This window comes from Pleurodeles waltl, chromosome 8 (assembly GCF_031143425.1).
Source record: "Pleurodeles waltl isolate 20211129_DDA chromosome 8, aPleWal1.hap1.20221129, whole genome shotgun sequence".
NCBI classification, from domain to species: domain Eukaryota; kingdom Metazoa; phylum Chordata; class Amphibia; order Caudata; family Salamandridae; genus Pleurodeles; species Pleurodeles waltl.
In genome coordinates, this window is record NC_090447.1 from 154,882,243 (window position 1) to 154,899,654 (window position 17,412).

Genomic DNA, 17,412 nt, shown 5'->3' on the forward strand with positions numbered 1-17,412 from the left:
GCATTGTTTCTTGTTGAGACTCTTACTAATTAAATACAACAATAAAAAGGCATGCACTTAGAGGCACTTAATATGTATTCTTTTTAATTTAAGCACGGATGGAAATAACACACAGCAACTGACATTTTTATTCTTATATTTTGGAACTTCAGGAGCTGTGCTACCTTTGCATGCAGCGTGCTCAAAAGAACATCCCGGTTTACTTTCACGAGGAAAGACGAAAGAAGGAAGAAGATGAAGAGCGCATATTGCAGCAGTACCAGTACATAAAGGACCAGGAAGCCTTGCGGCAGGCCCAGGTATGCTTATGGAAACAGGCTAGGAAATATCACAAAGGCTGCTCGATCGACAAAGAACCTGGGCTATTAGCTACATCCAACACAGCGATTCTTATCCCTAATACTTAATTGTTATTAATAGACAATGCATAACAGCATTAGTAAATGTTCCAACATAATGTAGAAACAAGGAGGCTTCTCTCATATTGAATGACACAGAGTAATTTAATATACATATCCAAACATATATTGCATACAGCAAAAAGGAGTCCTATTAACTTGAACCTGTAACATATACCACATCCATAAAGCAAAATAAAACACAAAACAAAACAGGTTTCAAACAAATGGCCATAAGCGACTCCAGAGAAAGTAATGAACAATGTCCATTTTTGCCCTAATGCACAGGGCAGTTTGAGTTTGTTATGGCTTAGTCGACGACATTTCGACTCTCTATATAATGTGGAGTCTCATCAGGATGAAATGATTGGTGCAGGGACACCTTTTCAAAAAGTGGAAATCACATTCACCAAGCGCATATCCCAAAATGTCAATAAGATTGTACTCACAAGAGAAAGCTGTATACAACTTCTCCTATTAATTGAGCAGTTAAAGTGGGAGATAACTAAATGTTGAAAAACTTCCAAACGTACGCCATTTTCCTTCAAACAAACTTCCAAAAGATTAAAGAGTCGAAAAGGCTCAATGGCCTTTGAGTAGAAGATCAATGCGAGTGTCCAATCACACCTCGCGTAATATAATGTATGACCCGCTATTAATATTCCTGAGAATTAGCAATCAAGGCCACAATCAATCAGTTTAAGTGGTGAGAGTAACGTGCGGGAGCGCTTTCTTTATCGGGTGATTGTGGCCTTGATTGCTAATTCTCAGGGAACATTTGGAATATCAGGAAGTTTGTTTGAAGGAAAAAAGCGTACTTTACTAATGCCGTTGTGCATTGTCTATCAATAACAATTAAGTATTAGGGGTAAGAACCGCTGTGTTGGAAGTAGCATGGAAACAGGTTAAGCACCACTAAGACTTGGAATCCAAACAACATACTGCCAGGCATTAGGGAGCAAATGAAGTCATTGAGAGGTTTCTGTATTGAAGGGCTGGACAACGTGGTCATCCTTTGTCCCCATGGCAGAAAGAGCCTGCATCGCCACACTGCAAAAAAAAAAAAAAACTTTTCTTAAGTGTGGCCGATCAAGTATTTTGTTGAGTCACTTGATGATGGTACAGTTGACTTCATCATATAATTAGAAACATCAAATAATTTCACAGGTTGGAACAAAATTGTGCGGACAGATTTTGTGGTTAAAAGAACTTTAGAAAGACCAAATTACTATCGTTTTGTAACCTTATTTGTCTGAGTTGTGCTGTGTTCAATGTTTCCGGTTGTCAGGAGAGGAACTTGTGTAAATGATTTTGTATTGTGTATGTCAACAATACTTGTGGCCTCCATGTCCTTTGATTTTTGCTCAACAGAGCCCTCCTGCCATTTTCTCATTGTATGCTCTCAGCAGCTGTCTGTCTTCTGCCAAGAAGGTAGGCTGGATGTTTCACTGATACCCTTTGTAGACAAGATCTTGTATTCAAAGTTTCACTGTCCTGAAGAGTGTGGCTATGGCATGGTGAGTATTGATGTGAAAAGAGAGCATCCGAAAATATTTTGAGGCCACTTTGCCAATGGTATGCATATATAAATGGTATGAAAATGGTGAAATAGATACTTAACGTAGAAAACAGGAATAAACATCACTTAGAATTGCAGAAGACACATAACTACGTGAGATGCAAAGGTTTTAACAATCTCAACATGGCGTGTAAATAAAATTTAGTCGACGGCTCTAGAGGAGGAAGATTCTGGCACAGTGGCCAACAGTTGCACTTATTCACTATTAAGGCGTGATTTTCTAAAGACTTTTAAAAGTGTTCCTTACTTTACTGTCAGCGAGAGAGATATGCCTTTGTCTGTTAATATGAATAAGACTTACAAAATCACTTTTTTATTTTTTATTTTTTTACTATCAAAGGAACATTGTGTCCTTGAGCAGGAGTCACAGATTTAAGACCAAAAACAGGTTATCTAATATTAAAAATGCTCTCAGCTCAAAAACAACTTAAAAAGTAAATGAACAGCTTTGAGTGTCATGGTTTTGGCACAGAACACGCACTGATGTGTTGACCCCCAAACCATTGATTAAAAGCACCCTAAAATGTAACATTGGTAGTTTTACGCGTATGTCACAAGCACCAACTTGTATCGTGGGCAGAGGAAAGGGACTGTTCATAGTTGTTGCTTATATCATAAAAATGGGCATGGCCTGACGGGCATTATACAAAACTCTCTAAAACATACTGTTATCACCCACTTTCAAAGAAATAGACTGCAGCCCTTATAAACAGTTGACCAATCAGTCAACAGGTGCACATTGGATCTTAGATTTAATCAAGTGTATGGTAATATGTTGTGTACTTGAAGGCTTTTCATTTGTCAATGCTGTTTAACCTTTACAGGCTCCTGTTTACCAGTTGCAAGAGCAATATTAGGTATGCTTTTAAATGTACTTACATGATACCCAAAATATTTACCAGTTGGAGAAAATCTCGGGTACTCAACCTAACATTTATAAATGCTTTGAATGAAATGCAGATGATACCTAGATAATTTTCTAGCTGGAGAATATCTTGGATGGTCAACCTTACACCTCTACATCCGCCGTAGGATAATGGAGTACTTCCTCTAACTATATGGAGAAAAGAATAAGATTCTTCTCTTGGGTGAGGCCATGCCTACATCTCTGCCATTTGAGAGGTATGAACGTCCAGGTTAAGTCTAATTAATTCATCAGAAAATGTGAAATAGGGGACTCCTTTTGATGCAGATCTCTTTGCCCTCAGATGAATGCAGTGGTTAAGGATGTCAATGTTCAGGTCTCTAAGCTTTGGGAATTTTTACCACTTCTCAAGTCACAACACAGGCTGTAGTGCTCTCATACCTTCATTACTGCGACCTCATCTAAATAGGTTTTCACAAGAATTTGTTATATACTGCAATAAGCCTAAGATTAAGCAGCTGGACATTGCCTCAGTCCTTCTAAATAAAACCGTGTGAAAGATGCCTTGAGTCCATTCTATTGACACCTGGGGCCATGTGTACAAGAAGTATGAACAACAGTTTTCTAATTGTGACTCTTACTGAACTGCAATTAGGAAATCACAATTCCTAATGTAAGAAAACTTACGAGTATTAGGTAGTGATTCCTAGATGGTCACAAATCAACCTACCTCATGAATATTAATGAGGCAGGTCTTTGCGACCCATCAGGAATGTTACAGCAGACCACCATGTCCGTGATTGCTTGTTAATGAAGCAATCTTTATTGTTTTTAAATACAGTCCTTTTTCCTTAAAGGAAAATGAATGTGTTTAAAAAAAAAAAATTAAAAAAAATAGAAAATGAACACTGCCTGCTCTTAAAAAATATTTTTGTTCACATTCTCCAAGGGGAAGGAATTGTGGCTTATTACCACTACTTTTTATTAGTCGATAAAAAATTTATGATTTATGACTGTAGTTTATGTTGCAAAACATTAATGCATACACCACTGTGATTCTGTAGTTGGAAGAGACCCATTAAACAAGCCCCTTCCAAATAACTGAAGTAGCTAAACCAAACTGCGATTCAGCAACAAGTTACTGAATTGCTATTTGGCATTTGTTCATTACAAAATTATTATTTTTTGCAGTCGCAACAAGCCAATTCTGTAAGTCAGTTTATTTGCGACTGCAATTTTTTTTTTTTCTTTCTACATGTGGCCCTGGTGTGGTCAAGGATTAATTACATTCAGGATCCTGTCCATGATATATAAGGCAAATTTTGTTAAAATTCCACATCTAATTAAACATCAAAGCTTTAGTGACAGATCCCAGCAACTTGCATTTCAGGAAAATCCTGTAAACTGAATTGTTTAGGTTGTTTTTTGACGAAGTAACTGTTCCGTAGAGAATGATGAAAGCACTAGTCCAAAACAATGAAAAACAAATCATTGCATTTTCATAGTGGTTGAACCAAAAATATTGTTTGGGTATGTCCACCAGTAGTAAGGACGGGGTGATGAAAGAGATGAGAAGGTAATGCTTGCATTACATTTTGAAAATTTTCATTGCTCGGATTCTCTCTTCCTCACCTAATCCTTACATCTTGCCTTTGCTCTTTGGTCTCTGTCTCAGTTGTGAGCTTTAGTAGATAACGAGGAACGAAGAAAAGCTGTTTCCACACATCAGGAGGGGCTCGAGCAAACGAGGTATGTATTTGCAAAGTGTGTTTTAGCAGAGGCTCACCCAAAGACCACTCTGTGTACTATTGTGCAACGTGCTGTCAGTGACGGATACCTGAAGCTGTCCATAGCAACAATGCAAAAAGAATTTGATGGGGAAACTGGTGGTACCTTTCAACAGGAACATAACATTGTAAGGTTGAATTTTACTTTACACCTTTTATTTAAGTTCCACAAAAAGTATTTAAACAGGTTTGTGATTTGAGGTAAGTGTCATGTTGACCTCAGGACCTAGATCAATGCTAAGTAACTTCTGCAAATAAAATAAAATAAGGTTTTAGGTCTCTGAATGTGTCAAGGTTTGAAAACTTTGGTGAAATCCACACGTACTGAAAGAGAACATTATTAGTAAAGTACCATCTCAGACAAATACCCTTTTAGTAGCATAGAGATGTGGAACTACATCTTGGCATCCTTTGTGGTATCATAGAACTTTCAAGTCTCAGATTTTAGTTACATGTTTGCAAATATGTATTTCATGCTTCTCTGTCACAAAAGGATATTCATACATTTTTACATATGAAAATAGTCTAACTAGACGTTTGTGACTCTCACTTTCTTGATTTTATGTTAGATTAAATTATTGGCCAACAAAGAACAGAGCCAGAAAATTGCTGCTTTTAATCTTGGAGTCTCTGAAGCCATTAGAAACCAGAAATGTGACAGATCCACAGACTTCCAGGTACAGTTGTTGTTGTTTCATTAGGAATGCATGTGTGTTCTTAAAAACGTGTGTTTTACTTTGACTTTACTGTTTTCAGAATACAAGTTTAAAGACATCAAGGAGGGAAAGAAATTATGTTCTTATTGCAGTTTCCTAGAAAAATCAGTTGCTTGCGGCAACTCCTTCAATAAAGAAACACAGACAGAGTCACATTTCATACGCAGTATATTCGTGATCATGGAGCCAGGTGCCCTTGAACACATGGCCAATTTGGAGAAGTTCCATCAGGTCTTTCATACATAAAACCCACAAAGGTGTGAAAGTACATTGTCCAATCAGAATAGCAGAAAAGCAATTTCTTCATCAGTACATGACTTGATGTTGAGCAGGAGATGCGCACATTACACAAACAACAGTGCCCAACCAAGAATAGGCTGTGTGGCCTGGTTGCTAACATCATGATACAATATGGCGCAAGGCCTGATGTCCACATGTCCTAATGGCTGGTTCTTTCCAGAGTTCACAGAAGCAGTTCCTCTTCACACTTGACCAATCAAGTGCAAGCCTAAAAGTAAAGCTATATGTGGTTATAGATCTAACTGGCTGTTGCTAGGGTAAGGGAGGCACCTGCATATCACCTGAAGGGTTTTTAAGCAAGCCTTGCGTTACAACCGGTTTCAGCGGAGCACATTAGTTTAATAAAGGTCATCCGACCTTTTGCATATATTTTGCAGGCCTGTTCATCATTGAATGTCACAGACTGTGGACAGGCCTGTGGAGATACAAAATTAGTTCTTTTAGTCAGTTTCCACAGCTGTATTTAGGTTTAGATACATTAGTATCTTGGGGCCTTCAAAATTAATAGTTTCTAGGAGTTTGGCACAGACTTATTCTGTGAAACATACCTGCCTTTAGGAGACAACAGCATGGAGGGGATTCCCCGTGTTCTATCATGTTGCATTCTCTGTCCCTCTATCCCTTTGTATATACCTTTTCCCCGAATCCACTTTCTAGATTTACAGTTAAGACAAACCTTAGACGTCCCCTTGGCAGTTGTTGAAGCAGATAGTGTCACATCCGTGTGGATTTTAAATTGCCTTGTTACTTATTTTAGCAGCTCTAATGTACAAAGTAAGACTTTCCAAAGAAGCCTTCACTGTGGAAGATCCCTGTGGACTCAAGCCAGGACGATTCAAAAGCACTAAATTCACACCACAGATTGCAAAAATGCTTAGAATTGAATCATTTAGGTATGTGTGCTAAATGCAGGGGCTAACTTAGACTATTGTGTTCAGATTCGCTGCATTGTCTGCTCTCCCTTAGCAGAATAACGACAGAGAAATTTCCTGGCTGCTTTGTGGGGATCTCTAAGTCATCAGTGCGTCAATCAGTGCACTGGACCTGCTGAAAGCAAAGCAAAATGCTGAGTGGGTTCCAAAGTTGGCTCCAATCAGCATTTTATTTAATTTTTCCTAACAGTTCAAAACAGTTTCTTGACAGTTCAAAACAGTGCTTTGATTCAGAAAAACAAAAAACGGCCCTGAAAATGGGGATTTTTCTCCCTATGGGTGAGGTCATTGTTTTTTAACCTACTTGGTACTGCTATGCTATACAAAGGTGAGCATGGGAAGGGAAATCGAATGGTGAGCATGGGAAAAGAAATTAAGTAACAGTGACCTGCTTTTGTGCCGGATGGTCTGCCGGGTTAAGGGTTTCCACTGGTGGGATCGGATCAGGCTCCACTTGTGGAAAATTGTCGTCTCCACCACCACTAAATGATGCAGGGGTGCCACAAAGTTGGTGTACTATCAACCGTTTTTTCAGATGCCCCTTATCCTCTTCCTCTGAATGTCCACCTTCTTCTGGAAACATATCTGTTTAGATGCTTAAATGTCTTTGCGTCGGAATTGTGGGTTACACTTTACACAATGGCTTCTCAGTCTTCCATCTGTTAGCATATTCTGAGAATAGGGTTTAAAGAGATGGGAACAAAGTTTCTTCCTGTAAACTAACCTCCATTTTCCTGATTGGTGTACCTTTCCATTTACGAGCAACATTCATCTTGCTTTCTTTAGTACAGAGTTAGAACTGTGGTTTGAACCTCAGATTATGGGTTGTTCTAACAGCTTTTACAAAGCAACACTGATAACTAGTCGTCAACCCTTGGAGAACCTCTTCCACAATTGCAGCGGTACAACGGAAAATCCATTGCTGCTTGAGCATCAACAAAAGCTAATAATTTAACCGCTTTTTTCGACATATTGTGTTGCGTGCTACAATTTGGTTCTGAGTTTGAGGCAGAGAAAATTATTTGGTGGTTTGATGCCACAAACCTCTCTTGGCCATTCTTATAAGGCGCCTTAAATAAGGATGACCTCTGTGTGTCAGCTCTCGACTGCAAAGTTCACCCAATACAGCTCTCACCATTATTAGTACAGCACAGCAGTAGGAGTGGCCATAAGGGAGAGGTATATAGGGTAAGGGAAGAATGTATATATTAGTCTTTGTCAGTGGAGCTTAAGGAGCACAGCAGCAAAGGTCATTAACAAGGTGTATTAGGGATGTACCAGGGCAGTGGTATTTGATATTAGTTTTTACAGAACATGATTGGCAGTGGTAATGGACAAGGTGAGTTAGGCGTCTTTGATGGCCGTGGCATTTGACAATAGATTTTATGGAACATGATTACCAATGTTCATGGACATTAGGCAGTTTGGAGCATTATTGGCAAAGGTAAGCAAAAATCGGTGATAATGACTTTTTTAACCAACTTTGGACTACATTTAGAATTAAAGAGTTTTGCGGACAGAGTACACCATGACAATCCCACCATCAACCGTGGTTGCGTAACCAGTCACTGACTCGGTCCTGGAAACTGTTTACTGACTTAGACAACTGAATTTGATTATATTTGCCTATCCACTGCTGCCGAGTGGCTGCTTATGGTAATGAAGAGAACTTTGCTACGGCTTCAGTGAAGCATGTAGAAAATGTTATTAGATTCCTTCATACAATCATGATCCAACAAGACATTTTCACATAAACCAATGTTTGATCTCATTTATTACCCTGAAGAATGTGCTTACAATTGGATTTGCGTCTCAGAGCCTTGGTTTTCATTATGTTACAATTCTTTCTCTTGAAAAAGACCCTATTTGGCCATGTCACTCAGATAGCACAAGCAGTGCCGTCTTCTTGCGTCATAAAAGTAAGCACTCTTAACGCATGATCAGACATAAGCGATAATACATGCTTTCAAACGCAAAACAATGCAGCAAGTTCCTTCTCATATTAAAATCACAAACATTGTACAAAGAAAAATAAAGGGTAAAACCCCGAAATGCAAGGAAGAATACAAATAAGGCCTCTGGATAATTATAATACAGATCAGCAACACTTTACCAGGGACCAACGGTACAAGCAACACCGCCTTCTCATTAAATAGAATTTGAGGAGGGTGTGCTCCAGATAATACTCAATAAAAATGACCAGTATTCTAGTATCGCTCTGGTCCACAGTCTGTTTTACCAAGGTGGTCAATCTAGCCACTCTTGGTACATTCTTTCAAAAGTTGTTGTCATTGATTAATGTACTTTCCAGATTTGGCCAGATCAGATGGCCCCTTTAAAGTGAAAATTAAGTTCCTTGCCTCATTGCTAGTCTTTATTCCATAAATTAAAAAGAGGGGTTTTAACAAAGTGCAACGTGCGTTCAACAAAGTTGTGCAGAAGCATAGAGTATGATGAAAAGACTTGGATTGGTAGCCACAAAGCCTGCAGGTCGTTATTGTGGAAAGGGAATGCCATTTTGGGTTCATGTCCTTAATCTGGAGGGCCAGCAGCCTCGCTGCCATGATTTGTGTCTGACAAGCTTTCCCAATTGTGCACTTTAGGTATGGCTGTGGATTTGTGGTGTAGGATAGTGCCACTGCTTCTATCACTGGTTTGCTGCCCAATTTCACCAGATCACTTGTCATGGTGAGAGTTCTTATCTGCGTTTTCAATGTGGCGTTAAGCACTGCATAGGAGAGCACCAGCTTACAAAGTTCCTTCTGAGCTATCTGGAGGGTTCCAAATGATTTGGCTAAATAGTGCGACCATGAGTTTGTCTTTGAGTTAACGCAGAGCTGCCTTCAGTGTACCCATATTGGCTAACTTATATTGCTCCAGGCCAAGTTCCAACCTGATCAGACAGACTCTTACATATTGGGGCAGCTTAAACACTCTCTTATAGGTTTTAACTTGTAGTTTTTCCATTGTTGTTAGTAAACTGCCCAGGGAAAGCTTCATGACCATAAGTTACCGCCGGTAGGAGTGAGGCCCTGAGTACTCTTGTTTTGGAACTGATGAGGGGCTTTCCAATAGAGTATTAAGCTGTAATGTTCTTGTGATTATCAATTCAGCCTTAGATTTGAGGTAACACAAGTGAATTTTGGATTTTCTATCTGCAGACAGCCACACTCCTAAGGAATTCTGTGATTTTGCCGCACTGATTTTTAGGGGGCCTATCCTCCAGTGGTAATGTGTCTTTTTATGCAGCCCCTTGAAAGTTATTACTTTAGTCTTCGCTGCATTGGCCTTCATTTTATTTATTTCATTGTAGTCGTTAAGGGCAATTATTGCTTTTTGAAACCCAATTCTAAAATGATCTAGCAGGACCACATAATCCGCATATTGTAGCAGCATGACTTTAAGATTTCCACTTTTTGGTGAAATCAAGCTAGCAGATTTTAATGCCAGGAACATTTCTGCTGTGTACAAGTTAAATAACTGTGGGGCTAAAACGCAGTCTTGCTTTAGGCTGTTGTTTGTGTGAATTTTCTTATTGGTGGTGGTCTGTGTTGGCTTGACCCTCATCTAGGTCGACGTATAGAGTGAAACTATTGCTTGCAGCAGGTTGTTCGGGATGCCCCAACCTCGTAGCTTCCTCCATGGTTGGTTTCTATCCACTGAATCAAATGTGGCTGAGTAATCGACAATGCAGGCACAAAGGGGGGTCGACTTCTTACTCATTGCTTGATGTATTAGATAAGAGAGAGCCACTATGTTATCCGTGGTTGAGGAGTTTTCCCTCAAGCCTGCTTGGCACAGCTTGACTGTCCCATTTATGTCTGCCCAATATTCCAGCTCTTTTAGGAGGACAGAGGCATTTGCTTTGGGTTCGATGTCAAGAAGGGCAATAAGGCGATAGTTGGCTGGGTCCTTCTTCTCATCTTTCTTGAGTATTGGATGTAGGATAGAGCCCTTCCAGCTGTTGGGGATGTCCTTAGTCGCCACGCATGTGCAGAAGAGTGTAGAAAGTGTAGTTGACCACAGCTCTATGTCATTCTTGAAACCTTGGGCAGGGATGCCGTTAGGGCCCATTGCGCCTGTAGCCCTTATACTGCACAGGATTTGCTACCTACGTAGTTTTTGGAGCAAGCTCATCATCTAAGATGTTGTCTTGCGTGCAAGATTCCTTCCAAGAATCTCAAGTGATGACATTATCTACCTATAGATTTTGTACATGCAGTATCCATTTGCTTTCATCGATCACATTCATCTTGACTCATTCTGTTCTTAATGTACCTCCATAGCTCCCCCCTGATTACGTTTGTTCAACAACGAATAAATATGCAGCCATTCTTTATATGCCTGGATGCATTTTAGGGACCAAACCATTTGCTTGTGCTGTTTAGATACGGCCCGTAACTTTAAAATTATCTCTGATTTAAGTACAGGGTTCTTTGTTTTATGGGACAATTTCTGCAGCCTGCGGATAGTACGCTTGCTCACTGTTATAGAATGTACCCGTGGGTGGCCTGCGAGACACCTACGAGATGGCAAAGCAGGTCCTAGGTTCTGTAGGAGATCTGTCATAATTTTAGGTCCGGCACTCTGCAGGTTTTCACCCTTCTGCGACATGAGAAAGGCACACCTAGTTGACATCCATGCTTTAATTGTTTCCAGTGAGATTGTCCCCCATTTTATTCGCCTTTTGAGGTCCCAAATGTTGCCTGACTATCAAGGCAAGACAAACACAAATTTAACACTGTACATAGAGGTGGGTGATCACTTGCTTCTGAATAAGGAATTTCGAAGGTCTCCAGGCGGCTGATGATTTCAACCAGGATAAAAAATTTATCAAGAGTACTTTTCCCCTGAACCGTTTTTGGAAACTTTTGCAATGGCGAGCTTTTTTCTAAGGTAAGCTGTATAGACTTGAGATCAAGTTTTTTAAGCAGGCCTCGTAGCTGTTTGGAAAGTGGGCATATGGGGTCAGGATCACCCTTGTTAGAAATGGGACCTCTAGTTGGCAGAGGTATACACCCTTGTCCAAGTAGGGACCACAATCCTAGTCAGGGTAAGTCACACACAATCCAAATTATCCTGTGCCCACCCTCTGGTAGCTTGGCACTGAGCAGTCAGGCTTAACTTAGAAGGCAATGTGTAAAGTATTTGTGCAATAAATCATACAATAACACAATGAAAACACCACAAAAATATGCCACACAGATTTGGGAAAATAGATAATATTTATATGAATAAAATAAGGTAAAAACTACAAAGATCCAAGAAGCACAAGTTGAAGTATCAAGTTGAAAAGGTTAAAAAGAGTCTCAATCCATAGAAATAAACAGCTGTCTTTTTGTTTCACATAGTACTTGGTATGCATTAAAAAAAATGACGCACGGAGACCAAAGAGGAGGCGATGCGTGGGAAAATAAGGTGTTGCATTGGATTTCCCGACGTGGCACAGACGATGCGTCGTTTCTTTCCACGCTGCATTTGGTGCCCAGTCTTGGTTCCTCACTGCGATGCATGGATATTTTGATGCCCTGGGATGATGCGTGGAAATCCTTGACACACTGGAAGAAAGCACAGGTGATGTGTCAAATTTTTCCATCGCAAGGCAGGTGCTGCGTCGAATTTCCACTCGGGAAGTCAGGCTGCGTCGTTCCGTTTGGCTGTGCGGCGATTTCTCTGTCGAAATACAGGCTTTGAGTCAATTTTTGGCAGCCGTTGCATCGATTTTTGATGCACAAGGAATTTCCTGGAGAGGTAAAGTCTTTCTTGGCCCTCAGACTTTAGCAACAGGAGGCAAGCTCAATCCAAGCCCTGGGGGAGCACTTTTGGGGGAAGGCAGAGTCCTTCCAGCAAAGTCAGAGGCCAGATGGGCAGCAGGACAGCAGTCTTTCTCAGCAAAGAGGTCCAGATGAGTCCTTTGGGCAGACAGGCAGCTCCTCTGACAGGGTGCAGGTGTAGGTCCAGAAGTGTCTGAGTTGGTGGGGTCAGAGACCCAGTTTATAAACCTAAAAATGCCTTTCAAGTGGGGGAGACTTCAAAAGAGTCGTTTTGAAGTGCACAAGTTCCCCTTTCAACCCAGTTCTGTCTGCCAGAGTCCCAGTGGGGGGTTGATCAGTCTAATGTGTGAGGGCAGGCCACTGGCCTTTGAAATGTAAGTGTCAGCCCCTCCACCCTTCCAGCCCAGGAAGACCCATTCAGTATGCAGATAATGCAGATGTGACTGAGTGTCCTGTGTTTGTGGTTATCTGGGTGAAATGCACAAGGGAGCTGTCAACCAGCACAGACCATAACGTTGATTGGGGACAGGCTGTAAGGCACTGATGTTTTTAAGTGCAGAAAAATGCTCACTTTCTAAAAGTGGCGTTTCTAAAAGAGTAATGTTAAATCCAACTTAACCAATAGGCAGGATTTTCTATTGCCATTCTGGCCATACTAAATAGGACCTGGTTACCTGTAGGAAGTTGGCTCTGTATATACTATTTCAAAGTAAGGAATAGTGTGCACAGAGTCCAAGGGTTCCCCTTAGAGGTAAGATAGTGGCAAAAAGAGATAATTCTAATGCTCTATTTTGTGGTAGTGTGGTCGAGCAGTAGGCTTATCAGAGGGTAGTGTTAAGCATTTGTTGTACACACACAGGCAATAAATGAGGAACACACACTCAAAGACTTACTCCAGGCCAATAGGTTTTTATTTAGAAAAATATATTTTCTTAGTTTATTGTAAGAACCACAGGTTCAAGATTTACAATTAATACTTCAAACGAAAGGTATTTCACTCAAGTATTCTAGGAACTTTGAATAATCACAGTAGCATGGACAGTTTTGACAAAAATGGCAATAAGCTATTTTAAAAGTGGACACAGTGCAAAAACAACAGTTCCTGGGGGAGGTGAGTAATTGTTAAGTTCACAGGTAAGTAAAACACTTACAGGGTTCAAAGTTGGGTCCAAGGTAGCCCACCGTTGGGGGTTCAAGGCAACCCCAAAGTTACCACACCAGCAGCTCAGGGCCAGTCAGGTGCAGAGGTCAAAGAGGTGCCCAAAACACATGGCCTTCAATGGAAAGAGGGGTGCCCCGGGTCCAGTCTGCCAGCAGGTAAGTACCCGCGTCCTCGGAGGGAAGACCAGGGGTGTTTTGTAGGGCACCGGGGGGGACACAAGTAGGCACAGAAAGTACACCCTCAGTGGCACAGGGGCGGCCGGGTGCAGAGTGCAAACAAGCGTTGGGTTTTGTATTGAAAGCAATGGGGAGACCCGGGGGTCTCTTCTACGAAGCAGGCCGGCACAGGGGGGCTCCTCGGGGTAGCCACCACCTGGGCTAGGCAGAGGGTCGCCTGGGGGTCGCTCCTGCACTGGAGTTCGGTTCCTTCAGGTCCTGGGGGCTGCGGGTGCAGTGTGGTTTCCAGGCGTCTGGTTCCTTGAAGCAGGCAGTCGCGGTCAGGGCGAGCCTCTGGATTTCCTCTGCAGGCGTTGCTGTGGGGGCTCAGGGTTACTCACGGGCTCACAGTCGCCGGGGAGTCCTCCCTGAGGTGTTTGTTTTCCGCAGGTCGAGCCAGGGGCGTCGGGTGCAGAGTGGAAAGTCTCATGCTTCCGGCGGGAAGCGTGAAGTTGCTTCTTTGTTGCAGGTTTGGGGTGACCCTTCAGAGAAGCCATTTCCAACAACTTTCACTTGCCCCCAAATACCTAAGGTTGAAATCTCCACAAATTATAACTAAGTGGCCGGTGTAATCACATAGCACCTCTTCTAAAGTTCCAGCTAGTCGATGCAGCCTTTCTGCTCTCCCTTGACCAAAACAGTTGAAGTAGAGATTGATTAATAAAATATTTATCCAATAGTCATCGATTTTTATGCCCTCCACTGTAATCGATTGTATCATGGACTGCAACTTTTTTCTCTTTCAAGTCCAAGCTGATGTTAATATATATGGAGAGACCACCTGCTGGTTTCCAAAGATGTTTTGCTTTACTGCTGATTGATGTACTTCGTAGTATCCAGCGATTGTCAAGGGATTTGTTGGTCATGTTTGTGGAAAGCAAAGTAAATCGGCGTCCATAAAGGTCTGATTAGTTAGGCCCGCTTTCAAAAGCCTAGACAGTCCGGCGACATTTCATGACAGTATTTTTAGATGTTGTCTCCTTCCTAGTGTTCGATTGCTAATGCTAGGAATAGTGTTTTGACTTGCTGGATAATGCTGATGGAAGCCATGCTCAGTCTATACACCTGTCTAACCGGGTCTCCTCCAGGGCAACTCTCCTGATTGGAGCCCTTGTGCTTGAAAATGATTGCGAAATATGTATTTTACTGCATGTTAGGATTAATTGAGAATTCCCAGCCCTCTTGAGAATGCTATGGGTGCAAACGTGCTGTTTTAGCTATTCCCTTTGTGTTTTTAGCAGAGACAGGTATTTAGGAGACCTTATTCTTGAGAAATCATTACCCCAGTCCTCCAGCGTTAACTTGCAAGCGAGAATTTCTTCAGCCAGTGCAGGGCTTTTTAGTGTCACTATTGTCAATTCTCTGCTTGTCCTTTGCTCTGAAAGTGTTTTGAATGCTACACTCAGGATGTCTTCCGATTTTATGTATGTCAACTTCGGGACCGCCTTGATATCATGGATTTCTTCCGTTTGAAATTGTGGGGGGGACACCAATTCAGCAGGCGCTGGTCCACTTCCAAGTTCACTAGGCAGGTCAGCATTGATTACTTGAATGTCTTTCTGATGCTCTGAATTGATGAACATTTTTCTGTTGATCTACACCACTCTGGTAGATTCCCAGGGTTCTTGCCATAACAGATGTGTTTAATTCAGTCTCCTGTACTTAGATTGTTGAGTGCTTGACTTAGATGAGGCTTACTGCGAGATATTTGAGTAATTCCATGATGATGTGGGCATTGCTGGTTTGTAGTGCAGTGGTTGCGAGGAGTCCAGAGGCGCGCTGCACTGTTGGGGTGCACCGCCCTCATACTGTTCACTGGTCAATCCTGACGCTTGGTCACAGTCAGTGCTGGGAGTGATCTTAGTTTCTATGCGTGGTGATGCGGTCTGCTACCCTGAGATACTCATACCAGGCTTTCTTTCCCTAAAAATTGGGTAGACGTTTGTTACGCTGCAGTCCACCGCCTTTTGGTCTTTAGAGCAGTGAGACTGCAGTTGTTTTTTTGCTGCCTTATTTTCTTCCTTCTTTAATCTTTTTTTCGCCCTCTTTGATAGAACCTTTGACCATTGGTGCTCAGCACTATCCATTTTCTCCTTTGCATTGCCGCCATGATTTGGCTGAGCCTCAGGTCTGATTTTGGGTTCTGGGGGGAGTTGCTGGAGAATGATGTGGGCCTCAAAATGGGCTTTCACCTGTAATGGGGTAGGATGGATGGACATAATATCCTGTTGAGAAGAATGATGCGCATCTAACTCTAATGATGCGCATGCCCAGCTGTCCCAGATTACTAAAGCATTTTCTGTAGTGTCTATACGCAAATTTGCTGGTTGTAATACTGCAATTTCAGAATCATGTATTTTGACTCTAGACTGAAAGGGTAGTTTCCAATCCAAAATCATTGAAGTCAAGACTGCCAGGAGAGTAGATAGTTTATCGATAATTGGGAAGCAAGCGCAGGTTAATGGATCTTTACTAGCAATGCCAAGACTGGTGCTGACCCCTCTTTGTTCTAAGAAAGTGAGTTTGGCCACAGTCTTAGTGATCGATGCAGCTAAAGCTTGTATGAGATCCAGTTGCACCTCTGGCTTATCCGACTGCCAGGTGAGGGCATTTATTGTAGCGACCAGGGTTGCGTTAATCGAGGCCAGAAAGTTGCCCTGGTCGCGATCAAGTTGGAGAGCCGGGGGCACTGTCCTCTGCTGGCCAGTTGAGCAGCATCTTTGACTAAAATCCTGGGAAAAATGCAGCTGAGAGTATTCCTGCAGAAAGTCTGTGTTTACGGCGACACTGGAATCCACCTCGCCGGAGTTGACTGCAGTATGACTGGCCGGATTGCCAACTAAGAAGCCCTCCTGCTATCGTACAGGCTCAGATGATTCCACTACAACTGCCAATGTTGGATCTCCTGCTCTGGACCCCCTTCCGGATGCACACCCTTATTCTGTTAATTTATTGAGCTGCGCTGGAGGATCAATTGCAGTAGCAGGCGCATCAAGTGAAATAAGTGATGCACATTGCTCTTGCGGCAGAGCGACGGCATGGGGTGAAAAGTGCCAAGACTGCTGGTTGTGTTAATAAGATCCATGTCCTGCTCTAGTTGTTCCTGAGAGTTGGGAGCAGGGGCCGATGCGAGATCTGCTACCATGCTGTCTGAGAAGCTATCTGATGATATTTCAGTGATTGTGTTATCCCACGCGTGTATAGCTCCGCTATTTCTTTGTTCAAACAGCATAGCTGATTGTGGGTTAGTAGCTGTTGAAGTGCTTAAAATAGCTGTGGGGCCAGTTGGGGGCCGCTCCATGGCATCCGATGGATGAGTTAAATGAAGTGCTTTTGACTTTCTCCTAAAAAAAAGTCCAGCATTGATATTAGTGCTGGTGATGGTGTGGCATTTATTGTGTTCAGTCCCCTCCCTCTGACACTGGGTGTTTTGCCCAGCACCCTTTCAGGAGGCCCTATACCACCATCCCCAGAAACACAAGAAGCACAATTGGGCTGCCCACAGGTCCGAGTGCTTCCAGCGCCTGTAGCTATTGAGCTGTGAGTTGGATAATTAACTGTTCTAGGTGCTATTAGCTAGGCTAGGGAGACCCTCTCACCAACCATTGCCTTGGCCTTCAAATCAATAATGAGCCTACTATTTACCTGATGTCCCCACCTTCTTGACACTGTACTTGTTCTCCA

General features: G+C 42.1%; 1 protein-coding gene across 2 annotated transcripts in view; it reads left to right on the top strand.

Annotated features, from left to right (window-relative positions):
• The window catches only part of CCDC81 (coiled-coil domain containing 81), a 292,165-nt gene that overhangs the window by 203,553 nt on the left and 71,200 nt on the right, over positions 1-17,412 (top strand). For both annotated transcript variants that reach the window (XM_069203991.1, XM_069203990.1), the window contains exons 9-10: positions 153-299; positions 5,199-5,306. In XM_069203991.1, the coding sequence (XP_069060092.1) occupies positions 153-299; positions 5,199-5,306 (255 nt within the window). The remainder of the gene's footprint in view (positions 1-152; positions 300-5,198; positions 5,307-17,412) is intronic.